This window comes from Ochotona curzoniae, unplaced genomic scaffold, assembly GCF_017591425.1.
Source record: "Ochotona curzoniae isolate NIBS_2020 unplaced genomic scaffold, NIBS_Ocur_1.0 contig_2210, whole genome shotgun sequence".
Taxonomy (NCBI): domain Eukaryota; kingdom Metazoa; phylum Chordata; class Mammalia; order Lagomorpha; family Ochotonidae; genus Ochotona; species Ochotona curzoniae.
The window spans coordinates 22,082,033-22,109,389 of record NW_024465369.1 but is presented as its reverse complement, the minus strand read 5'-3'; the positions used below and the strand labels follow the sequence as shown (position 1 = coordinate 22,109,389).

General features: G+C 39.8%; 1 protein-coding gene and 1 pseudogene across 9 annotated transcripts in view; one reads left to right on the top strand and one right to left on the bottom strand.

Moving 5' to 3' along the window:
• The window catches only part of PKP4 (plakophilin 4), a 222,306-nt gene that overhangs the window by 32,380 nt on the left and 162,569 nt on the right, over nt 1-27,357 (bottom strand). For 3 of the 9 annotated variants that reach the window (XM_040971595.1, XM_040971600.1, XM_040971601.1), the window contains exons 5-11: nt 27,020-27,151; nt 26,719-26,909; nt 23,235-23,784; nt 13,766-13,954; nt 12,118-12,337; nt 6,333-6,465; nt 4,170-4,383 (exon numbers count right to left, since the gene is read on the bottom strand). In XM_040971595.1, the coding sequence (XP_040827529.1) occupies nt 4,170-4,383; nt 6,333-6,465; nt 12,118-12,337; nt 13,766-13,954; nt 23,235-23,784; nt 26,719-26,909; nt 27,020-27,151 (1,629 nt within the window). The remainder of the gene's footprint in view (nt 1-4,169; nt 4,384-6,332; nt 6,466-12,117; nt 12,338-13,765; nt 13,955-23,234; nt 23,785-26,718; nt 26,910-27,019; nt 27,152-27,357) is intronic. The other 6 variants (XM_040971596.1, XM_040971602.1, XM_040971597.1 and 3 more) reach the window with 3 other exon arrangements.
• Nucleotides 18,999-20,291, top strand: LOC121150793 (annotated as a pseudogene).

The following is a 27,357-nucleotide window of genomic DNA, read 5'->3' as shown; positions in this document are numbered from 1 at the left end:
AAAAGGAATAGGTAAAATTTTCCCTTAAGAATTGTAAAAATTGCCAAATTGAAACAAAGGGGAAAAAAGATACTAGATTAATAACTGGTTGAATTACTTCATATTAAGAATAATAAAATACTTAGTTTCAAGGGGGGAGGGTATTAGCTTCTTCGAATTATACACATCTTGAACATGGTAGTTCATTATGTTTTATTGTCTCATGATCCTAGGGTAACGAAAATGTTTATTGAGGAATTCTAAGGCTAAAGTTGACCAATGTCACAGAACGCAGAGGTGATACTAGCTCTCCAAGATATTTGGGAAGGCAGTGTTCTGTTTTCCAAGGCAATTTTGTAGCAGATGGGCAATCAACTGATGGGGAAGGCCGGGTTAGAAAGTCAAAGAGTACTACACAGCCCAGGTGTGTTTTAATGAGGATGGCTCAGAATGAGGTGTACTTGTCTAGTTGGTAGGGTCTAGGTGGCTGGATACAGGGCTGAACTGGACTTTCTGGAGGGTCATTTGGAAGAGAATAAGCTTTGGAGAGTTTCTCTGTCTTGCCTCAAGTAATGGTAAATGCCTTAGTGCAGCTTTTTCAGTAACCCTACCACTTCGCCTTAACTCCACCCACTAGTGAGCAACCTACCCCACTGACGTCAAGCTCATGATGGCAACTACATGTGTAGAGGCTATATAAGGGATTCATGCATGTGATGGCTGGTGGCAAAACCTTAATGTTGAGGTCTCTTTCAACTCTGTGAGTCAACAGTTTCAGATGGCCTACAAGTATTTGATTTGTGGAAGGGTGAACGAGAGAAGAGCATGATGATCTATGGATTTCACGCTTTATCGGGGGGAGGGGATCAGGGAGTCAGTTACTCTTAAAACATTACTGAATATCTGCTAAGATTGGTACGTTTAAATTTTAAGAATGTGAAAAGGGTAAAAATAATTTAGTTGTCCCCACAAATCTTGGGCTACACACACATACGTGACTATGCTAGATTTATAGTGCCCCTTGGTAATTTCATATTAGAAAGTGTTTACATACAAACCCAGATTTAGCTGATACCAAATATTCTAGGTCTGGGAACTTTATCTGAGGTTCTGATCCAGTTCCTTTCCTTTCGCAATTGAATGAAGTGTTTATACTCTACACCTTTTCATTCCAATGCTTTGAAAAGAACATCATATAAACAGTCCACAAAACAGAATAAATAATTAGTGGTGAAAGTACACAGTTATAAAGCAATTCTTTGGTTCCATGCTTTACACATAGGGCCAAAGTGTGTTTTTTGACCCCAGTAGCTGCTGGCACATGTTTCCAAAGAGAATCACTCCTCTGAGGTCGAAGCTAGTTTTATGTTGGAAATGATACCCTGTACTGGAGAAACAGCTCTTCTGAATTAGAAACACTCATGTCCTCTCTTCAAGGCAGGGGCCCATGTCTTAAAACATTTATCTGCAAGGCATGCTCTGCACATCCGCGCCCCCAGAACTATGGAGGAAAGCATCTAAATTGTGCTGTTGAGGATGCTCCAGTAAATTAGCACATAAAAGCCTCTGGTACTTCAGTGTGGTCCTTCTTTAAATAAACTGGATTTATTTTTAAATGAAAAGAAAAAAGCCTCACAACTTCCATGTATTTTCCCTTTTTGTTATCACCAAATCTTATAAATTCCTTCAGCTTAGCTCAGGCAAGGTAATGCAACAGTTTCTTCTAAAGAAAAATATGGAAAAAAAACTGAGACATTAGTTTGTGGAAAATAATGACAGAATGAGGGGGTAGGAGAAGAAGCTGCCCATAAGAGTACGAGGATCAAGACATGACAAATTTGGCTAATTCCGGGGTGGCAACTGTGAGTAGAAGCTGTGCTTCTAACCTCAGGCTGTCCCTGGATCACTGCTGATCTCTTGGTGGGACAGCACCTGCACGCTCAAACAGACAGCTGGCTGCGTGGGTGTTTCCTGGGAGAAGATACCCAGACATCTGATGGTGAAGTTCAAAGTGATGGAAAGACATCAAACATACCACAGAGAACACTGTCATCTCCAGGACTCCCTAGCACTCAGGTCAGGTGCAGTTTCTAGGCAGAATCAGACTGTGTTGACTTCAATGCTGGACAGTGACAGCCTTCTTTTAACTTACTCCATTTATCTTGCTTGAGTTCTCATTTTGCACATACATGTATGCGTATGTACACGTATGCATAGCTAATTAAAGTTTTAGCATGAGTGTAAGATGCTTACATTTTACAAACGCGAAATCTATACTAAAATAATAAATATGTAATTCAGAAATACGAGGGCATAAATATTAAAAAATAAAAAGGGAAAGCAGCCCATTCTGGAGTTTAGAGTGTAAAGTGTATTTCTGACACATATTGTCTTACCTTATAGAGTCTAAAAAAATTACTGTTATATTCTGAACATTAGTGTCATGAGAAAGTGGAGTTCCCTTAATATTACATGCATTATGGTTTGTTATATTCCCAAGTGTTATTGAATTATATCTGACAGATTTTATAACTCTTGATTTCACAGTAGAAGCCACTGGGGAATGGGATTAATTTTGAAGAAATGTTGTTAAAATTTTTAAATTAAATATCTCAAGCATGAAAAACAGCATGGCAAACATAAAACAAATACCCAGGTATCCACCATCTAGCTTGGCAAACATTAACATTTTGTATTATTTATTTCAGATTTCCCTAAAGAAACACAGCTGAATCTACATTCTGCAATCCCTCTTTTTGCCCCCCCTCCCACACAGGTAACTACTAGCCTGGATCCATTTTTATCATGTCAATTAGAAAATCTAACCTTACTACCTATGCAAATATCCAAAAATAATTTACAGCTGCCATATACATATTAAAACCTTTGCATATAGACAGAATCACAGTGCAGTTAGCATTCTGCAAGTGCTTCTCAAGAATCTTGCTTGGTGCCACATACAGCATGATGCACTTACTTTAACTCCTGTATGTCTCCCTGTGTGAGTGTACTGTGATTCACTTTACCAGCCTTCTCCAGTGAGTAGTAAGCATTTCTCCTGAACCTCTATCGTGAACACTGTCATGAACTCATCCTGATGCAGCATTCTTCCTCCCTCTCAGCCTCAAATACTCCTGACTGGAGCTGATGGCACTGCACTGCCCAGTCAAACAGGATGAGGAAAGGCTCACTCCTCCCCTTCTCTCCCTGTCCATATTTGGCCGTTAAGGACAGACCATGAAATGTTTTTGTAACTGTTGCTTCTTCGTCAATCATTCCTAATTTCCATTCTTGAAACTCAACCTGCTATTACTGGGCTGTGAATTCCATTGCAGACTTCCCTGACACCAGGCTCAGCCACTTCAGGTTATTCCTCCACCTGCTACAGGCTGAAAGAATGTACTGAAAAGCCTAACCAGGCCATGTCAAGTCCTGCTGTCCTCGCTGCATATGCAAAACCATTAAGGTCCTAATAAATGTTCCCTAAACTGGGTTCATGCCTCTCTCTGGCTTGCTCCCCTCTAACAAATTTATGACCCAGCAATTCTCTCCTGGAGTCCTGTTCTGCCTGTGATTGGAAATATCTCCCGTCCTTACTCAGCCATTCCCTTCTCTTGGAGGTAAACACTGGCTTTGTATCACCCAGGCAACCTTCTGACCCTTCTGTACTCACTGGGCTACTTCTACCGAACCATGGCACTTTCCACATTCCCCTGTCTGAGTACAACTTGAGGGCAGGGCTAGTTTTGATTCACATTTATTTCCTTGGGGTCTCACAAGGTGACTAGGAATATGAACAAGTACTCAGACACAGTCAGAACCAAATGGATGCCAGCCAATCTATTATTATTATTTTTTTTTACATAAAGGAGAATCATTTTGTTTAAAACAAGTATTATGGAACACATAATAGAAAATGACATATTCAGCACTCCATGAACAAGACATCTGCCAGCCAATACTTGTGCATTAATAAGTCTCTCAGTAGTACCTACAGAGATGGCCCTAAGGCAATGCAAACACTTTCTGACTTTTCAGATTAAATGATACTCGGTCTCTACAGTTGTGAGCAATACAGGTCTCCATTGATGATCTAAATCCTCTAAATGCTTCTCATTGCCACTGCACCAAAGGAAAGTCTAGACTGCATTCAACATTCCCTCAAGGACAAGATCCCGCTCTACACCTACCTGTAACAAGCTCCCTTACTTCGGCATCAATAGATTTTCTCAACAGTCGCAACAGGGCAGGAATCCCACCAACATTCTTCATCGCTATTTTGTTTTCATCTGTAGATTTGCCAAAAACAAGGTTTCGGAGAGCACCACAAGCATTCTTCTGAACTTCTAAAACTCGGTGGTCCAAAAGGTCAACCAGATGCTTGATTCCCCCTAATCTACACACCTAAAATGAAAAATAATAGGCAGCAGCTTTAAGTGGCATGGGCTTATGTAGTGATCAAGCAACAATCTATGCTGGAGAGTTCATAAGACATGAGCAATTCTAGATGATTTCAAAGATGGCTTTTCTAAGGAGTAGGTGTTCAAGCCTAGTGACTAAGATGCCTGTGTTCCACAGGGGAGTAGAGTGCTTGGATTCAATTCCTGGTACTGCCTCTTGACTCCAGCTTCCTGCTGATGCAGATCCTGGGAGGCAGTGAGCATGCCTCAAGGAACTGGATTCCTGAGACTCACATGTGAGACCTGACAGTGGCCCAGCTGCAGCCCGGCATCGTAGGTGCTCAGGGAGTGAACTAGCAAACAGGAGCTGTTCTAAAACAAGCAAAAATCCTAATAATTTTTTTTTAACCTATCATTCAAAAGAACACATGCTTAGAAAATCTAAGGACACTTGTGAAGAGAATGCTACTTTCCTAGGCTCATGACTTTAAAAAAGATGAATGAGGAGGGATAATGTTCCCATGTAGGCAGCCCAGGCCTTCTCCGGCCCTCTGCCCACAAACAGGAAACTACAGTTTACCCAGAAGTGCAATGAGCAAGGACACAAATACAATAAAACTGCATGTAGTACCAATGACAGCACAAGAAGTTAATTTTGATAAAAGCCAGTGGATTTCCAGATTGGCCCTTTAGGCTAATCTTCCCCAACTCATTTTTTTAAATTTGTCAATCCTTTAGTGCATTGCTAGAGTATTTCTGGGCTTTGTTTTTTGCATCCACCACATGGTCTGTATCTGCTATTTTACTTTGCATATATATATATTTTAATTTTTAAAATTTTCTTTTGAATGTTGTTTACATAGTTGGGAGGAATGCACACCCACGTGGGCCTCTGATTAGGGTGGGGAGGGTCAGCTATGTACTGAGGGAGGTTGGTGCGACATATGTTTTAGCATTTTTTCCCGTTCCTGCATTCACAGGGAGGAGGGGAAAAGGGCCGCTCTCTGCTTTACATACCAAACTGATGAAAAGCACTTTAGTTTCACATGGTATTCTAGCAGGGAAAAAGGCCTAAGATATTAAAAGAAAGAATGTACGTAACAGAGTATGAGCCAATAACCAGTAACTTGCTGTATTTATATAAGCCTTTAAAAACTAAATATTCATATATGTTCAGCATTAATCAAAGTTACAAATCCTCTGCAATTTTATTTCATTGCAGTTGGCATCAATCTTGACTAGAATCTCATAAAATACATTAGCTCACTAGTTCATGGAATACTCTTGGTTTTGTCCAACAGACCCTTAGAAATATGTTTTATAGTTTCTGTGCATTTTATATTTTAAACATTTTGTAATGTTTTAAATTTACTGGAGAGGTGGACAGACAGGCAAGCGGTCTTGTACTGGTACGTCCCCTTCACGGAGCCCAGTTCCTGGAACGGTCACTGCTGCCTCCTAACATCTGCATGAGCAAGTCACTGGAGTCAGGAACCAGCCAGGACCAAACCCAGGCACTTACGGTGAGAGATGGGTACCCTAACTGCTAGGCCTTGGTGCACTCCTGGAAGCATTTCAAAAACAGGTTGACTTCTTTGGTTCATGTTTTCTAAATAAGCTAAAGTGGACACATTAATTTGAAAAGGCAGAAAACACTTCAAAAGGCGAAATCTTCAAAAAGCTCATGAAAAAGCATATTACAAAAAATCTAGATTTAAAAATTTTTATACCAAATCAAGCTTATATTTTGATTCCATTTTTCCACATACTTTTTGAAGAACTCTTAATTACTCATCTCAGTTTTTCCTGAGATATTAAAAATAAGAAGGAAGAGCGTTTGATAAAAGAGCATTCTTTTAAAAAGATCTCAGTTGCACATGGCGATTTCTTAACAACATAAGCACAGGACTGCCCAGAGCAAAGGCAGAGTCACTACAGGTGCTGGCCTTGTACCTCCATCTTCACTTTGTTGTCGCCGAAGCACAGGTGCTGCAGGTAGGCCGCTGCGTTGGCCTGGACGGACGGGAACTGGTGCTGCAGCATGTGAATGACCTCAGGCAGCTCGGGGTCACGCCACGCAAACTCTCTGCAAGAGCAAAACAGGGATTCAGGGGGACAGCCAGTGACATAACATGCACTGAACAAATCCTCTGCTCTGGAAGTAAATAAGCTCAGCTGAGACAAAACCTGCAAGTCACAAAAAATCCTAAACTATATAATATATAAATAAGTTTTCTTCTCATGAACACATACAGGGGCCCAGATGTCTGTGACTTTGCAGAAACTGTGCGTTACAGATGCACAGGGAACAAGGACAATTTTCAGTACAAGTACTTTGTCAACTTTAATGCTCTTCCTCATGACTCCAATTTTAAACCATTCCACCTATATAAGAAATTGGAAGGTACAAGACATAAGTAAGTGAGTTCCAAACATGAAGAGAGAAGAGGGGGTTGGTGGCAATGAATGGAGCTGGTATTGCCCTCACAAGCACTAGTGTTATTAGCCCGGTATGCATGGTTGCTCTTGATTACAAGACATAGGCAGAAAATGATAAGAAGTAATATTTTACCAACAATCCTGTATTCAGGGTTATATTCATGCATTTCATGTATATTAATTCACTTCATTCATTCATTCATTATAAACTTCCACAGACACACACGCACACACAGAGCATACCTCCAGTTTGTCCATGGAAAATGGAGAAAAAATTAAGTTTATTTTGTTGAAAACTTTTATTGCAATGCTTGTATAGCTTTCTGTAATAGGTATTTTCCATGAATTCTTTGAATACCATTGTACCACCCATCCAAACATTTATTGAATTCATACTATGCTATATGTGTCAGAGTAGGTGCCGGATAAACATACTGAATCACAAATGGTTCTCTCTACAGGTTTAAGAAAAATGCAATTCTTAATGCCAATCTAACAGCAGTTCTCATCTATTGAGTTTCTTTGCATCAGAGATTAACTCAGAGTTCAGTATCTTGTGACTCAGTATCTCATACCTTCACTGTTGCCCCACATGGTAAGCACTATTAACTAACATTAGACACAGATAAAGAATTCAGGATAAGTACTTCAGTGGGGGAAGTTAACGAAACCCAGACATCCACACATGAAAGTAAGAGAAGGTTAATGTAGGTTTTAAAGCGCAAGCAAGGGAAAATGTGACATGGTCACAACAATATGGAATTCAGTAAAATCAGAAAAAATGGCCGGGAAGGAAATTGTTTACTATGTACACACAAAGACATACTCGCAACAATATAGCAATTTTTTTAATATTTTTCTTTCTCTTATCATTCTCAACCAATTCATCAGTAAGCTTTATTGACTAGCACCAAAATATTCAACAAAAACCAAGTTCATTCACTCTTTCCAACTTGCCTGGATCACTTAAACAGTGTCCTACGTGTTCTCTATGCACTTACAATCTATTTTTTGCATAGCAGGTGGATCTAAAACTGCAGTCGGGGGTGAAATGGAACTTGCTGGTGTAATGGTGAACAGGTTGGATGATAATATCATTAACAGACATTAAGTACACAGAAACACTCTGAGAGGCAGGTCGTAACAGAAACACCATAGAATGTTGTAGCTAGGTGCCTAGGTTTTGTCTTGGTTCTTCAGTTAGTATGTGATTCTGAAAAGTCATTAATTATTTGGAGATTCAGTTTCTCCATCTATAAAACATGAACAATGGAACTGGTTTTCTTAGATTCCTCTAGGTTGGCTGTGATCATGTATATTAAAACACATTATGTTTGTAGAATAATAGAGGTATTTATTAATATTTTCATCCTTGTAAAATGAGCTGCTGTAAATAGGATTTTTCTGTAATGCTTTTTTTCTTTTACTCATCTTTTATTAACTATGTTAACTAATTCTGATAATAATATCTAAAGTCAATTCCTTATAAGCTTTGCTAAATGATCAGAGTGCAAGCAGTGTGCTTTAAGACTTTCTTGATGACTTACAATTATTACAAATGTATATTTTTATTTCTTTAAAGGGCACAGCAATGGTCAATATTTTCTGATTGTCACTGGGTGACAAGAGGGCCAGGCAGCGTCAATAGTGTACTTGAGCCAGAGCTGGGCAAATAGGCTTGATTGGCATGAACTCCAATGTTGATTTATGCCGAACAGAAATTTATGCTGGAATAACTGCTATGAATTTGTGAGCTGAATGGCATCAATGCCTTCCAGGATTTGCTGCATGAAAACCTAAAAATCAGACTTCTGCTTCTAGCCATGAAGGAGAAAGTGGAATGGAATTTTTGCCCACCCAATACAAACAAGTGCAAAACTGAGTCAAACACCCAAGGAAACCGTTTCTGTGTCCAGTACAATAGGCAATTCAAGAGTGTAATCCCCAAGGAACTGTACATCCACCTGGCTTGCTGCCTAAAGGGATTTTCTGGACCATAACTCTGGGAACTAGGCTAAAGTTGTATGAAGCTGACTTAGTGAGCCGAATGGGAGAGAATGGCATTGGGGAGTGTGAAAGTGCTTACAACGCATAGAGCAAGGAACTGGAAAAGAATAGCTACACAGCATGCGTGTGATTACTCAGACATCTTACATGGGCTGCTGGGCTGTGCATGCACAGGGCACTGCATGTGCTGGGTATAGCTACATGTCTGGTAGAGTGCAGATGATACCCTCACTCAGAACCAAGCATAAAGCAGGTGATGCTGGACTCTATATTATTGGAGGACAGAATCTGCTGAGACCTCCCGCATTAAGGCAAGATTCCACAGAAATTATTTTATGAGTGAATATATATTAGCCAGTTCCTAGGGCTAAGCAAACCTGAGAGATCTAACAAGGAACAAAAGCCACACTGACTGGATTCAAAAGCTGTCCTCGGGAGAGAAAGCCTAATCTAGATTCCATATGCATATCATGCATCACAGTTTGACAAAACTAAGCATGATAAAAAAATCAGGAACATATGATTAGAAAGGTATAAGAGAGGTAACCAACAGAAAGGTATCTGGGCATAACTCTGAGGCTGGAATCAGAGGAGAAATTCATAATAATTATCATAAATGTTTTCAAAGATGTAAAGAAAAACATGCAACAAAGAATGAATAGATGGGGGAATCTCATTAGAGACTCGGAAACCATAAAAACAGAACCAAATTCAAGTATTTTAAAATAAAATTATTGGATGGCTAATGATAGATCTTAGGTTGCAGAAGGACAAAATTTGAAAATCAATAAAAAATAACCAACTGGAAAAACACAGAGAAAAAAAGATTCTGAAAACAGTAAACAACGCTTCAGCAATCTATGAAGTCATAAGGTACTGCAAATTAACGTGCTGCAAAAGAAAAGGAGCATGGGGCAAGAAAATATTTTCCAATCGATAAATGTCACTGAACTCCAAGTAGGTTAAATGTAAAGAAAACTGGATGTAGGCCGACCAAAGTAAAACTTCTGAAAATAAAAAAGAAAAATCTGAAGAGCAGTCAGAGACAAGGATTATATTCTGAGAATAACATAAATGATGTCTGACCACCCACCAGAAACAGTGGAAGTCAGACAACAATGAGTGGCAGCACTCCAAGTGCCGGAAGAAAAGGAAAAGCCACACCTGCAAATCCCGAGCTCGCATCTGGCCAAACCACCATTTAACAACGAGGGAAGTGCAGAGCTTTCAGATAAATGAAAGTGGAGGACTGTTTGCAAGCAGTGCAATAAAGGCTGGGCTGAAGGGAGGTGATGGAGGCCTGAATACATGGGCACAAGAGAACCATGGCAGTAAACATGTGGGTGAACTGAAATACTATCATTTTCTTAAAACGGACCATTTACAATAAAGATATATGGACAGTTTTATAAAATATGCAGAAACAAAGCAACTGATAATATGAAAGTTAAGATACATAAATAAATCCTGCCAAATGTCACAAATAAGGCTGCACTCAAATGAAACACCCAGAATGTTATTTCAAGTCACCAACAGAAAGCGCTTTTTTGTTACACACCTTTTAAAACCATCATTTGTACTACTAGTGACTCTGGCTTCCAAGTAGACATAAACGACATCTTACAAAATGAACATTAAATCTTATCAGGCTAACTACTAGATAGAATTTAAAAGGAAGGTTTACAAGTAAATAAAATACTTAAGTTGCTATTTTTAAAACTGAAAATCAAATAACAGTTGTTACAAGCTTTTAGTTTTCAGTATCTAAACTTCAAATTTACCTGAATTCCAGTTTCAGTTAGAATAAATGCACCTATTTATTACAAGATAATAACTTATTCAACTTACGAAATACATGATCAGTAAAGTTTCATGTAATCAGAGGTAGCCAGAACAGTTTTATGCATTCGACTATGAAATTATCATACTATGAATAGCTGAAATATATTACCATACATGAAATCCTTATTTACGGTGAACTGACTCATATTAGAGGTAAAAAATGAAGTCTGCAGGGGACAACACTGAACTCAAAACTTTACTCATCACACTTCACTACTTTCTGGGTAGCCACTTATTTTCTCTGCAAGTTCATCCAAGATAAGGTCTAAATTATCTTTTGATATCTTCTGACACCCATGAGTGCAGCAGTTTTTGTTGTTTTTGTTGTTATTTTGAGAATTAAAAAAAGTTCATATAAGGCATTTCTGACAACTATAATAGAGATAGTATCAGACAAATAAAAACTTTTAAACATCCTAAGATGACAAAAGCGTGCTAAAGAAGCCCTAAAAGCAAATGTGTGTCAAGACCTGAAAAATTTTAGTGGTAAAAGTGAAAAAGTAAAATGATTTTTAGTGATGTAGTGGCCTGCCTATTCAACTCTAAATTATCTTTAGCTATTCTGTTTTAACGAACATCTCACTCTTACGTTTCATTCACATTCATAAGTTTGTAGACAATAACTGTTGCTAAAAATGAACTGATAAAAAATTTAAGATTTTTCTGGTGAAACAACTATTTGTGGGTGAAGCATGAATGAAATCTTGCTAACACAAGCCTTAAAATAACACTTGAGCTGTTTAACGCAACAAATTCTCTTTTCAGAAGTGAAAATTCTTCTAGTTTCAATTTATCTTTATTTCCTGAAATATTTTAAATGAGTTTCATTAAAGATGAAGTCAATTTTTCAATCAAGTATTAGAAGACCTATACCTAATAAAAAATGCTAGCTACATAGACAGACAAAATGAAAAAGAAAAATCATCTATTATTGGCCAAATATATATATATATTTTTTTTTTTCCCAAGATAAGAGACTGTATTGAAAAGTATTTTTTCCCAAAGGCAGACAGCTTTTTGAAGGACCAGATTAATCAAATTCTACATAGTGTTGCTGAACAGGATACAAAATGTCCAGAAGTCTGGCCTTCCAGTAACACTACTCATTTTCTGAAGTCCTCGTTCAAGATGTGAGGATAAGTGATGCTCTACAGACTTCTGTTTAATTCTAAGAGGCTGTCCCAAGTGGCTCCCTGGCACAGTGTTTCAGTGATGAATGCTGTGGATATTTCTTCAGAACTGCGTGCTCTCTTCTTATTAAAGTATAAAAAGAAGGAATTTCCCTTTAAAATGCTCAAAATCTACACAGATGGAATTAACAGCAAGTATTAGAGATAAGGAATTACTGATTTGGAATAGACTTGGGAACGTAAAAGTCAGAACTGGAGCAGCCTGTTGGTTCCTGTCAGAGCAGAGCATTCTCAGGTGGTTCCTGCTAGCTGGTACTCACCTGGGGTCTTTCTGAATGCTATCTATTGATGGGGATCTTGTGGTGCCATCATCACCTGGGGCTACATGCTGGAGCCTGCTATAATTGCACTCTTGTACTCGGTACTGGATCGGCCTGTAGGGATCCGCATAGGTAGCTGTTGTGTTCAGAGCATAATTGTTTCTTTGGTATGTGAGAGTACTTCGTTGGCTGGACGTCCTTTGTAGATTTCCAACACCTACTAGAAAGTCAACATTTTTTAAAAACATGAGTATGTTCTCTATGAGGTCATCCTTTTAAAAAGTAAAACTTTTTTTTTGGGGGGGTCAATTTTACTAGCAGGAAATATCAAAAAATACAACTAATACATTTACATGGTAGGCCTTATATGTTGTTTTAATTCAGCATTTTAAAATTCCAAGAGAAATAGAATTAAGCTAACTTTAGACATAGCTAACATAGCAAAGTTTCCTAATTTCATTTTATCAATTAAAAAACAAGTTGATTGCTCAAATTTATAAATAACCAACAGCAACAAACTTCCTAGCATTGAAGCATACACTAGCGACCTTACTTTGATGCACAATTTATTTTAGACCTGGGGATCCTCATCACACTGGAAAATGTACTGTACAAGCGGGAAAGATTGATATACCAAATTATTCTGAAGCTATTTCCAGTTTGCATGATGCTATGTGTACAGGTCTTTCATTATATTTAACAACTTTTTTTCCTAGTTACTGAAGCAGAGATCTCTTCAATTATTGTATACATTTAACTCCTGCAATAAAAAAAATCTCATATCATCTGTTTCTTCACTGTGGTCAAGAAATCCTTAGTTACAGAACGTAAGACCAGAGAACAGCTTCTTCACTTTTCACTAACATCTGCTGAAATCAGATCAGTGGACTAAACTGTCAGTTTCTAGCAGAAAACCAACACAAACCCTTCTCCCACCTGCTGTATGAGTAGGCACATATCCCCAGAGTTATGGCATTTACAGGCCATCACTGCCTGTTGCATCTCATGTGTGTGTATGGTAATATATCTGTGGTGTCTTTTGTTTGAAAAACTAAAGCTGACACTTGGGTCTTCACAGATCAGCCTGACTGAAGAATCTGCTGGTTCACATTGCCTGCAGCCACTGCTTCATCAGCTGGTACAGAGCAGCAGGGGTGGGAGCTGGGGGATGCAGCAGAGCATGATGCTGCAGCTCCGTTCTGCACGTAACGAGTCAGGGGACCCCCAAATGTCAAACAGGAAACCGTGCTGCAAACATGTGATACCAATGATGGACAAGTCACTCACATATGGATTATCTCCAAAGAGCTGTTTTTGGCAATAAAATGACAAACCAACATTTGAATGATGGGTTTCTTTCTATATCTGGTATGCTTCTAACCCCCGGAGTGTCAGATTTATGACTGCAAATCTAACCTCATATAAATCATACAATTACTATTTTTCCTGACTGGGATCGTACCAAGTTAAAAAAAAATATATATAGCTCTTACAAATAGGGATTAAATGAACTTCTGCCTTATTGTTTACTGATCAGCTGTTACAGCTGTTTGCATAATTCCTTGGATCAAGAATACAATCTCAATACAATCCTTCTATTGCTGGGTTCATGAAAATGGGAAAGCAGCTACACCCAACTGCTGCCCACCTGAGCCTGTGCGATACAACGCCGTCTGGGACCCCTGGAGCTCCACCGTGGCGTGGTTTGGGCTGCGGTACACTGGGCTGTAATAGGTCCTCCCCTCGTATATCGGAGTGATGTGCAGGTCGGGAGACACAGCTGAACGAAGGTCTTGACCAAGCTGACTGTGTTGACTAGCATAGGAACTCCTCAGGCCTAGGTGCAGGAAAACGACATGAAGAATTGAGAAATCATGATGAGGTTAAGCACAAACCCCAACTAAAATTCCAGTTGACAAGACCAAGTGCTCAGTCTGAACAACCTTACCAGGGTAAGCTTTACAAAGAAAGGGCACCAGGGGTGAAAAGCACTCCATACATACTTTAAAAGAAAACCTTCTCTTGGCAAGAAGGAAGTACTTTTTCTTTAAAAAAAAAAAAAAAAAGATGAAAACCTACTACATGGCTTAGTATGCTGAAATCCATTCCCCAACTATGAGCAATTTCATGATGATGACCAATGAGAGAATGGCCTCTTCTAGTATTATATCCTGAAGAACACTTAACAGCAGTGCTTCATGCCACTCTGTTTTCCAGGTCTCTAATACACCTGTGTGGTTCTCAAGTGGGTGTTCAGCCCTGCTCACACATTTTACAATCCCAACACCTAACACCAAACCTATGTAACATGCTTAATAAGAACTGTTTTTATTAAAAAAAGATTTATTTTTATTGCAAAGTCAGATGTATACAGAGAGAAGGAGAGACAGAAATATCTTCCGTTCAATGATTCACTCCCCAGTGACCACAAAAACTGGTGCTGTGCCAATCCGAAGCCAGGAGACCAGATCTTCTTCTGGGTCTCCCACGTGGGTGCAGGGCCCCAAGGCTTTAGGCTGTTCTGGACTGCTTTCCCAACCCACAAGGGGGGAGCTGGATGGGAGGTGGAGCAGCCAGGACACAGACTGGTACCGATATGGGATCATGGCACGTCCAAGGCAAGGACTTCAGCTGCTAGGCTACCACGCAGGGCCCAGAACTCTTTTTAAAATGTGTGTTTTTCATGTAGCTCACTTTTTTTTAAAAAAGGAAAACACATTAAATCTTATACTAGTAAGTTGCATCTATTATCAGTAAATTAACAATATTCAATACATACAAAGTTACTATTTGATATTGCTATATTTTTCCATAATTTTTTTAAAAGAAAATGAAAATGGTTTTCATTTGCAACCACATACCACACTTTTGGTTACCTTCTTTATTGTGTAAAGAAGTCTCTACGTTAGCACTATATTAAAATTAAGACATTTTAGAAAGTTTTACTCAGATTGCTAACACTGTTTACACGTGGGATCAAGGAAAAAAGATGTCAAGCCCCATCTATTTTCTTTGAAAAAGGAAATCAGCAATTCTGTATTATTCTGCCCATAAATTTGTGATTTGTCACTATTACTCAATAAAGTTAGTCACGTGATCAGAAACACTGCGGTTACATTCCAAATACAAGCAAGTGAAAGCTGAAACATTTGAATTCAGTGGCATATATTTACTTTTAAGAAGTTTGCAAATATTTAACACAGTAAATAACTATAAAAGACTAGATTGTTCTGAAGCTGTTAGTTCAATCAAATAACAATTAAAAACAGATGGACTGTACCCCATTGATAATTATAGGCTGCTTAGTCGGGGTGGGGTGGGGCCAAGAAAGCACAAAACTTTGAAAGGGAAAGATTATCACCTACTTGGATAGCAATGAGACATGGGGAGAAACAAAATAAATCAATGGGTCTTTATTTGCTGAAATAAAGACCACAGGTTTCCACAATTTCCTAACTGGAAGACTGCTTGGTCAAATCTGGTATCAAAATGTAGGAAACAGAGACCAAAAGGATACGTAATTCACACTCACTGAAAGCTACCAGGTTTCAGTTTTGGGGTGGGGGGATGTGCAGACTGTGCGAATCCACAGGTCAGTGCTCTCATTACATGGTATACTGAAGATGGGGTGGGAAACCCTGAACTCCTCAGGGCCCTCCATAAACATCAGGCTAAAGAGGAAGGTTAGCCCACCAGGGAAGGCTGCATGGAAGCAGATTTAACGCTGAAGGTGAGGTTATGACTGCTGTGATTCTCTTTTGATGAGTGCAGCTTTCTGTTCCCTGGTAGATTTCTTCTTATTACCAGAGTGTAAGTTCTTTTTCTTTATGGAACTCAGGAATACTTTTCTTACCAACAGTGACATACAGCGGGTGGGTGGGGCAGCAACTTTGTCTGCTAGCTCTTCAGTATGAGGTTCTGTCGCCACATCCCACAGGCACTGCAACTCTGACACTTCACTGGGACGGCTCTGTTTTGTTTGTTTTTTTGGTTGAGTTGCATGCCATTTACCATTTTATTAACATATATATTTTTTAAATTTATTTTTCATGATACAGTACTCCAGGTTCAGGGATTTCCTTTTCTTTTTTCTTTTTTTTTTTTTAATTTTTATTGGAAAGGCGGATATACAGAGAGGAGAGACAGAGAGGAAGATCTTCTGTCCAATGATTCACTCCCCAGGAGGCCGCAACTGCTGGAGCTGAGCCAGTCCGTAGCCAGGAGCCTCTTCCAGGTCTCCCACATGAGTGCAGGGTCCCAAAGCTTTGGGCCGTCCTCGACTGCTTTCCTGGGCCATAGGCAGGGAGCTAGATGGGAAGCGGGGTTGCCGGGATTAGAACCAGTGCTCATATGGGATCCCGGGCGTGCAAGGCGAGGATCTTAACCACTGCGCCATCGCGCCGGGCCAAAGCGATTTCCTTTTCCAACTTTCCCATTCCCCCCCACCCTCGATTTCCCCCATATGACAATACCGTAGTACTTCAACAACAGTCACAAGTCCATCATTCTGCATGTAAGTATATATGACACAGGAGGTATAGAAAATGGTAGAGAGGTCAGCTGTTAAATATATTTTGACAATAGGATGCTGCATCGGACACTTGGAATGCTGCTCACACTTGAGGAGGGACCAGCTGAAGATGGGACGGTTCTGAAATTTACTGGGCCCCTTGCTCCCGCTAGCTGCTGCAATGTGAAATGGACGCAAAGCATTCTGCATCACCATGAGAATGCAAAGGATTTGTCTGGATGCTTAACTAGAACTCAGGTAACCTGAAATTTTTGTAATCAGTTACTGTAATTGCACGGGAAAGGTGAGAAAATGAGCTCTCTTACATTTAAAACTAAAAAAGTAGCCATCAAAGCATTGACTTGTTATAGGCTTATTTGTTTCATGAAATTATTACATGTGACAGGCTGTAAAGGGAAAAGGTATAGAATAGGCAGTCAGATGTAGCACATTGTTAATACTCGAAATTATTCTGAAAACAATGCCTGCTACTGCTTTTGTATACATGTTCATGCCTTAAACACACACACATTTATATACATAATGCAGTCTTGCAAATTAGCACTACAAGTTTTTATACAGCCCCAGAAGATTAAAATGGAAATGTCTAGAAAGCATACAATAACTTAGTATTACTAAAGGTGGCATTCAGGTGATTATGCTGTCTAGTCAGCACCAGAGGAAAAATTTCCAGAAGCATATCTGTAGATTAATTTTTAATAACATCCCTACAAATAATGGAAAACAATGAGACTCCACAATATTACTTACCCAAGCACTAATTTCTATTTGCAAATCCACAAATACATATTAGATTATCTATCACAGTGATACAATACATGTGATTTAAAATCTTTATGTCTAAGACATTAGAAATAACATACACTTATTTTTCAAACATTTAGGTATATTTTTCTGCTCAAAACTTTTCTTGACTTGTTATGATTACACTGAAATGAGTCATTCAGGACACATCTAGTAAGCTTTCTGGAGGGAAGTTAGTTCACAAATACACTGTATCATTTAAATGATTCGACCATCAAATATTCTAGCCCTTGAAAGTATTACATAAGAGTGCTTTAGGCTTATTAATGGACCATCCAAATTTTGAAATTGATGACAAAAGCAAGTATGACAAGCACATCATTTTCTGAAGCTAGATGAAAAAAATTCATAAAGTAGGACCCACACTCAAAACAAGTGGACAGGGAGATGACATGAAGCCACACTTTCCTAAAATCTTGTAAAGATGGTACAGGCCCCATGTTGTGGCACAGCACATTAAGCTGCTTTCTTTGACACACCCCTTATGGACACCAGTTAGAGTATCGGAGAAAATACTGCTGAGCCAGGTCCCTGCTAATGTACCTAGGAAACCAGGGAAACAGCCCAAGTCTTTGGACCCCTGCTCCCGCTTGGAAGACCCAGATGAAGCTCTTGGCTCCTAGTTTTAGTCTGGTCCAGCCATTTTGTGAGAGAAACAGTGGGTGGAAAATCTCTCTCTTTGTAGCTGTCTTTTAAATAAATAAACTAATATTGAAAAAAATTTTTATGAAGAAGAATACTGTGAAAGTTCTAGAAAATACCAGTTAGAGGCTAGGTTTTATATACATCTTGCTCCCACCCTCCTCTAGAACATTGTCTAATCTCACTGTGAGAGAAAACGGGTTTTGAAGATGTCTTTATTCTCATTGGAAAGGCAAATCAGATTTACGAAGAGGAGAGACAAGGCACAAGGAAAGATCTTCCATTTGCTGGTTTACTCCTCAAATGGCCGCTACAGTCAGAACTGAGCCAATGTGAAGAAAAGAGCTTTTTCTGGGTCTCCCATGCAGGTGCAGGATGACAAGGCTCTGAGCCATCTTCTACGGTTTCCCAAGTCATAAGCAGGGAGCTGGATGAAAGTAGAGAAGCCAGGGACACGAAATGGCACCCATATAAGATCTCAACGCTTGGCAGGTAAGGATTTAGCCAACTGAGCCAATGTGCCAGCCCAAAAAAACCAGTTTTCTGAACAAAACAAGCAGGGTCCTATCAGGGTCAAACAGCAGTTACATGCATTGGCTCCTTCCTCCTGCAAGCTGAGGTGTTGTACACGGCACTTCTATACAACGGAGGTGCCAGGTAAGGACTATGGATATTCTCAGAACCACTTCTCTTCTAAACTTTCCTTGGACTATGGAAATGGTCATTACCATAGAGCAGCATCCTTTCTGAGCCACCCCAGAGATGGCATAAGCAGAGCACATTGCCCTGATGGAAAACTGAAGAAGAGGTTTCTCTTCTAGGAATTTCCTTGATCTCAAATTCCTGTTTCAATTGTTTGTATATTACTACCCGATTACTTGAGAGGCTATGGGGCAGCCTCCCCATGCTTCGCCCTTGGGACTCCCAGGTCAGGGAATCTCGGCCAGCACCGCGTAGCCGCCATCAGCAGGCTGTCACCAAGAAGCCATTCAATGTCAGCTTTGCCAACAACAGTAACTATGACCTGGACCATGATTCCGTGCGGCCCTATTTCTACTGCGACAAAGAGGAGAACTTCTACCACCAGCAGCAGCAGAGCGAGCTGCTGGTGCCCAGCAAGAATATCTGGAATAAATTTGAGCTGCTGCCCACTCCACCCTGGTCCCGGCCTCTGCTTGCCTCCTATATTGCAGTCACGTCCTTCTCCCCCGGAAGACAACAGTGGCAGAAGCTTCTCCACTGCCAAAAAGCTAGAGATGGTTACAGAGCTGATAGGGGGTGACATGGTAAACCAGAGCTTTGTCTGAGACCCAGAGGACGAGACCTTAACAAGAACATCATCATCCAGGACTGCATGCAGAGTGGCTTTCTAGCTGCTGCAAAGCTCATCTGGAGGAAGCTGGCTTCCTACCAGGCTGCGCGCAAGGAGAGCAGCAGTCCGAGCCCTGCCAGTGACCACAGCGGCTGCTCCATTTCCAGCCTCTACCTACAGGACCTGAGCACCACCACCTCCAAGTGCACTGACTCTCAGTGGTGGTCCTCCCCCATCCGCTCAACAACAGCAGCTCTCCCAAGCCCGACTCCTCACTGGACTCCAGTGCTTCTCCCTGTCCTCTGACTCTCTACTCTTCTCCACCGAGTCCTCACCCTGGGGCCAGCCCCGAACCCCTGGTGCTTCATAAGGAGACACTGTTCACCACCAGCAGTGACTCTGAGAAGAGCAAAAGGATGAGGAAGAAATCGACGTTGCTTTTGTCGGAAAGAGGCAGCTTCCCACTAAAACGTGATTCAGGGTCATCGTCCGCTGAGGGTCACGGCAAACTTCAGCACAGCCCACTGGTCCTCAGGGGGTGCCACATCTCCACCCATCAGCACAGTTAGTGGCGCCTCCATCCTCTAGAAGGACTACCCTGCTGTCAAGAGGGCCAAGTTGGACACAACGTCTTGGAACGCCAGAGGAGACATGAGCTGAAAAGTAGCTTTGTTGCCCTGCGTGACCAAATCCAGGAATTGGAGAAAAATGAAAAGGCTCTCAAAGTGGTGATCCTTTAAAAAGCCACTACGTACATCCCGTCAGTCCAAGCTTAGGTGCAAAAACTCGTTTTTCGCAAAAAAGGATTTGCTGCGGAAATGGAGAAAACAGTTGAAACACAAAGTTGAGCAGCTACGGAACTCTTGCATGTTAGCTGACCTATAAGAGGGAGGCACTGGACTGGTACATGAATTCTTATCTGTTATTGGGGGGAAAAAATAAGGAAAAAGGTTTCTTCTGTCAGGAGTGCAGCATTCCATTCTGTATGAACTTATTTCAAATGCATGGTCAAGTGCAACCTCACAACTCTGGCTGGGTCTTTGGACTGTAAGGTTTAGCCATAATGTAAACTGCCTCAAATGGGACTTTGGGCATAAAAGAATATTTTTTATGCTTGCCATACTTTTTGTTTTGTTTCTTTTAACAGATTTGTATTTAAGAATTATTAAAAAAAATTTTAAAGTTTATCCAACTCTCCTGTGTACATGACCATTAAATGTGAACAACTTTCATAAAACATTTATAGCAGTTACACAAGATTTCAAGTCATGTATTATAAACAAATTTTTAAATTTAAGCACATTTTTCCTTTTAAAAGTTGATTGTTTTCTATTTATTTTAGAAAAAATGAAATACCCGGCAAATATATAATTGAAAAAAAAAAGAAATTCTCAATTAGAAAATCTCAAAAAGATTTTCTTTCCTAGAAGCCATAAGATAAAAACTGTACTATATATTTTAAAATTTCATAGCTAAAACTCCTGAGACAAAATGACAAATGATAAAGTGGGGAGTTGTTGAAAAGTATACTAAAAATGGCAGATTTACTTCCAAGTATGAAAAATGTTACAGATTATAAATTTAGACAAAAAACTAACTTCATGGTTTTAAGAAAGATGAATACATGAAGTTTGTTCCATTCAAATAAATCAAACAAATACTAAAAAAGAAATATGGAATGAAATGGTTGATAAACTTGAACCTTCAAACTGAGTATAACTTAATGAAGTCACGTCAAACAGTGAGTTACAGTTTTTTATCCATCATACTCACAAAAACCAAAAAGTTGGACCAGATTTTTGCATAGTGTTGGGAAATAGCCACACTCTTAAATGACTGTAGAAACCTAAGCCCCTGTCACCTTCTTGGAGAGCAATGTGCCAGCATCTCTCTAGGTGAAGCTAGGCATATGTTCTGATACAGCATTTCAAAAAAAAGACTCTGTGTCCTTATGTGGTTATATGAGACATTCAGGAAAAACTTAGAGTTCATCATCTTTATTCTCTAAAAAAATGACCAAAAAATGAAAGGTCTATTATGGGGAAGTAATTAAACAACTCATAAAACGTTATGAAGAAGGGAGCCCTAAGTATCTGTGAAGAAAGAATAAGGTAGACTCATAATAACACGATGTGCAAGGAACAAGACAGAAAGGTATATATGAGAGAATCTCTCTGGAATAAAGGTGTGTGTACACTTACAATATTAAGTATGAAGGTATGTCAAAAAAGAACATGGAAAATAGAAGGAAAAGATAAATTCATTTTGGCCAAAAGATTTTACAGAATAACTTATTTACCTGAAAGAGTTAAAGAGAAACATAGAAAAAGGTCTTATATCTACTGGTACACTCCTCCAAATGGCCACAATGGTTGGGGCATGGCTGGCAAACGTCAGAAGCCAGTAGCTTCTTCAAGTTCCATCAGGAGGGTGCAGGGGCCTAAGTGCTAGGGTTGTGCTCTGCTGCTTTCCCAGGCACATTAGCAGTGAGCTCTATCAGAAGTGGGGCAGTCAGGACTTGAACATGCACCTATATGGTATGCTGGCCCTTCAGCTTGCAGCTTAACTACAATACTGGACCCTGCAAAAAAGTTTTGGAATCCATGCCCATGAGGGGTCTTCAAAACGACCACAGAAAAAGCATTCTACGAAGGATTTAAAACTTGTAAAAAAATTTTTTTTGCACCCAAATATACTTACCTTTCAATGTCATGTTCTGCAAACATTTTGAAGTGTACTCACATATGAATGCATATGTAAGTATATATGGACACACAAATGCTGGGAGAGAGGAACTGGTAGGGTCTGAGCAGGGATGACAGAGGGGCTTGTGACCTTCCCTTCTTGTCTCTCATTTCCTAGTACCATTTTAATTTTTACCATTCTGTATATGCTACTGTTAAAATACACTTTGAAACCACAATGAAGGGCAAAATTCATTTTACTGAGAACAATAAAGTCTTTATAATATGTAGGAAACTCTCCGTGAAAAAACCCTGAAGGGAAATAGCTATAACACTTGGGATGTGGTATCTTTCTGACCTAATCTTAGTGGTATGTGAAGGGAATTTCCAAGAGCCCTGTGCAATTACTGCCGGGTTGCCAAAGACAAAGGATGGGGAAAACTTCATATACTAGTCCATAGTACCATAGCATTGCTCCAGGATAACAAAATAAGTATATTCAAAAGGATATTCTGGTCCTATCTTGAACACACCATATGTTTATATGAAATGACAGGTCTGACTGGTCATGAAACTTTCACGAAAACAAATCAGAGGGTGGACATCTGGCATTAGCAGCTGAAATGCTCACATTCCATGGCAGAAGGGCCTGGATTTGAGTCCTGGTTCTGTTCCAAATCCCAGCTGCCTGTGACTGCAAAGGCTGGGAAACAGCAGGAGACAGCACAAGTGATTGGGTCCCTGTACTCACACTGGAGATCTGGATGAGCTCCTGGCTCCTACCTTTGGCTCATCTGTGATGAGCATCTGAAGAATGAACCAGCAAACAGAAGCTTTATCTATGCTTATCTTTTCAAATAAACAAATAATCAACCAGTTAAGAATTCCAACCAATTCTAAAATTTAAAATGGTACACTTTAAATTGATACTTCGTGGGAAGAAATATTTGCTCAAATTTTGCTGACAGAAATGTATATAATTTCATAGACTGAGATTTATAGAACGCAAAAGACAAACAAAATGAGGTTTACAGTGAAAACTTCAAGGCAGAAACAAGCTTCTTCCCGCGCTATGATTTTGCATCAGTTATACTTTCCCAGATTCCCTCATGTGCGTCACACGGTATTGTCAGTGGCTACTCACCTGTCAGGCTGTCTGGCCGAGGTGGAACCATCCTCTCATATATGTCGTACTGCGGCTGTCCGAAGGGCTCCATGTCATGAACGGTCCTTGGCAGGGAAGGTCCCAGGTGCTGTGGTACAGCAGTCATCCCTGAGCGTTTAGGGGACGATGACCCCACCTGGCCTTGGGATGGGGAAGCTACCCGAGTCTGTGCATCCGTGAGGGTCAGCGGGGACCCCACTCTGGTGGTGGTTTGGTACTGAGGGGTTGGTCCGTTGGGATTGGAGGTCTGCCGGGATGTGACTGACCCAATCCGCCGCACAGCTGTTGGGGAGGCGGGTCTCTGTGAGTATGGAGAGGCTGCCCTCTGAGCGGGCAGTGTGGTGGACGCGTATGCACTGGGGTTCAGAGGTCGGGAGTCAGTCACCGATGGAGAGCCAAATCCACTACCCAGAGAAGTTCTCAGTGACCCCCGTGAAGGAGACACGCCTGTGCTGATAACATAAGAAGGAGACTGCGCTCTAGATGGAACTGAACTAACTCTTCTCATGGCCCGATTGGCTACTGATGGCTGATGAGAGGGGGGAGAAAAGAGAATTGGATTTATCCAGGGTTTTGTGTCCATTACAGAAAAAAAATGCACACAGCTCACTACAGAATGTGAACTCACTCTTTACTTTAGGCAGTTAAGTTCCTTGTCGTTTTCATGCTACAGAGTTAGATCTTAAATATTCCTCACTGTGCTTTCTTTGTTCTACTTTTCTTCATTTTTTTGGTTGTTTAGTCTGAACACTAAAATGAACCCGTAAAAGAGAACTGAAGACGGGTATACTCCATTTTGTCTTTATATTTGTTATCTTTTGCCTATGCATTTTCTACCACATATACAATGCCTTATTCCATCAAGTACTACCAACAATTTGCTCAGAAGGACAATTAAATCTTGTACTTATTTTACTCTCTGTGATTTAAAGGTAATGCATTTTTATAAAACAAAAAGGATTTTAAAAACACATCAATCTAAACGTGGCCAGAGGAGTATTTATAATTGTTTAGTCTTTCTTGGTTAGCCCCTTAAAGGAATTTGTTCTTTCAATGTGAAACCAGTGAGCATTTAGGTGGAGTCTGGGTCCTTTGCTCTCCTCTGTGAATTTACTTCAAGGGACAGCTTAGCTGTGCAGGTGTTGTGGTCTAATCTGTCTGTTTCTTTGGCTTAAGTTTAGCTTCTAAGGATTTGAGCCATTTCTTTTTACCTTCTCTGATCTAAGAGCATCTAGCATTAGCAATTTGGGGAAGAATTCCAGTAGAAGGAATGCTCAAGGTCTCTGCTGGGTTCTTGGCTCAGCAAGCTGGAAAAGACCCGAATGGGAAAGAAATATTTCTGCTATGATTGATTCTGATTCGAACACACAGACTGTTGCAAGTCATAGCAAATGGCAAGTGCTTTTCTTCCTGCTGTACAAAGAAAAACGATAAGGATTTGACTGCAAAAGTGGCCTGGGGGAAAGAGGCATTAGGAAAAAGAACAGGCAGAGAGAAGAAAACTGATAAAAAGGCTTGAAGTTACAAGCCCAGGACCAGGGTGCTCTGCTATCTCCTGATTGCTAATGTCCATTTGCCATTGGTCCCCTCCATTTTTAACTGCAACAGTAAGGAAAGGAGCAAGGATAAGATCTGAACTTTGTACACTCTTTGATGAATTAAGAACATGTGTGCTTTGCCTGCAAGTGACACAAGCTCCTGAGCTGCCTGAAGCATCTGCCCTGAGATCTTGAGAACAGTGCTCAAATTCCACAAATTTGGGAAAACAATAGGCTTCAAGAGGTGAAGATGAGGTGGTAAGAGGATTAAATGTAAACCAAGCAAAAAGAATGGGAAGTAAAAAAGGCAACAAAAATGAAGTTTAAATTTTAGTAAATAAGGGCTGGTATTGTGGCATAGTGGATAATGCCATTGCCCACAATTCCAGCATTCCATATGGGCAACACTTGATGTTCAGGTTGCTCTGTTTCAGATTGAGCTCCCAGCTAATGTGCTTGGGAAAAGCAGAAGATGAAGCCCAAGTGCTTGAACCCCTGCTACCCATGCTGTAGAACTAAAAGAAGCTTTGGCTCCTGGTTTTGCTATGGCCCAGCCTGGCCACTGCATCCATCCATCGGGCAGTGAACCAGTGGATGGAAGATCTCTCTCTTTCTGCAACTTTCTCAAACAAATAAATCTTTTTTAAAAATTAGTAAATCGTTGGGAAGTTAATATGCATGCTTAAGTATTAACTAACAGTGCTAACAATAAGTAAAGGAATTCTCACATGACTTCCAGTTACGACAATGGACTGACAAATAATATATAGACTATTCTTAGAGATGATTTTGCTACATAATTTCTCAGCTCTAGGACCAAAACCAACTTATTGAAAGTTAAAAAAAAAATAGGTAATATAATTACTGTTATGTGGAAAAACATTGTTTTTACAGTTTAGGTAACTGCTGATCAGAAGAGGAACTTGAGATCTGCTGAGACAGTAATTCACTAAGCCAGTGAACTACTGTAGGCATTTAGTTCAGAGCTTCCCAAACGTCTCCATAAAACAGCCTTAGAAGCAAAGAAATAAACATACAATTCAAGGTCTAGGAGTTCAGTTTGAAGGAATTTCTCTGATTTCCCATGTACTAAATGTGTGTTTACTTTATTACAAAATACAAGTTTTTTCAAAATTTCTACAAAGTTAGTAAGCCAAAGCATGGGGACCCTGACCCCTGCACTAGGCACTTACAGAGCTTCTTGTTCTGCATCATGAGTAGCACAGTGTCCACCTGCCTTCTTCGATCATCTTGCCATCTCAGCTTCACGTTATGGGGCTGGGCAGACAGTTACCTCATGGGATTGCCTATTACCTTGAAGGACTTCTACTACTTCTTCCAATCCTGACTTATTCTTTCAGTTAGGGTAGAAAACCCTAATAGCCCTAATAACGTTCATATTGTATAAGCAGGAAAATACACAAAAATATATATTTCAGTGAAAGAAATATGCTTTCAGACAATAATTTTAGTGATAAAGGTTAAAAAAAAAACTGGGGCTAGAACAGTCTAACCTAATGTATGCAGCAGGTGTGTGAAAAACATTCTGTTTTATCAAAGTTTCTATGGCATATTTTAGTTCCAGTATTTTTAGAAGGTTCTCACACTTCAAGGACTAAAATATTCATTTCAGTTGTTTACTCTTCCCTTGAACTCTTATTCTTATGCCAAATTTAATGTTTGTAAAAGAACTGCTTTGCATCTAGAAATTTATCAGAATTCATTATAGGAGTTAACTAATAGAAAATAAAAACATGTTTAAGTTTCATTGTATTTAAAATCAAGTAGTATAAGATGACTTTAATATTTTATCCATTCTTTAAATCAAAATCAGCTTTGCTGATGCAGGTCTTCCGGGAGTACCTAGAACAGACACTCAAATAGGAGGACATTTCTTTATGAGGAGCTTGGTGTATCTGCCTTACCTGAACCAGTGTTTGGCCTTCAGCTCTGGAATTCCTCACCAAATGGTTATTGGTTGATCCTATGAATGAATGCTGTTGTCTGATATCAGCCTTGCTCACGTTCTGGCTGTTTTGGAAACTCCCTGCTTCCTGGTATCCACTGTCGGAGTAAGAATTCATTTGTGTTGAACTTCTTGAGTTACCCAATGATCCTGTAGAAACGAAGCCAAGAGCAAATATCTTTATTATACACTGTTGATGCTCACTTTAAAAAATGAAATAGAAAGAGCAAACCTAATGTTTAAAAGATAATACAACAGACCCTCACTTTCATGGAGAGATGTCTGTTCAGGTGAATAGAGGGTTCCTTGCTCTGGCTCTGTCCTGATGAGATAGTTGTTGGGATGGACAGGGTCAGAAACTCTAGGTTTGCTTACTCCGGTATTTGGCACCTCTGTAAGAAGATCAAGATTAATCAGCTTAATCTGTTGACAACACTAAAAAATATCTGTCATTCGCATCATACAATCTATGTTAACAATTACATTTTGACTTATGCACATGGATGCATTCCATATCTTCATAATTTATTACCATATTTTGTCAAATTTCACAAATGTTGTTTGTCCTAATCTAAGGTATACTTCATAGTAAATTAAA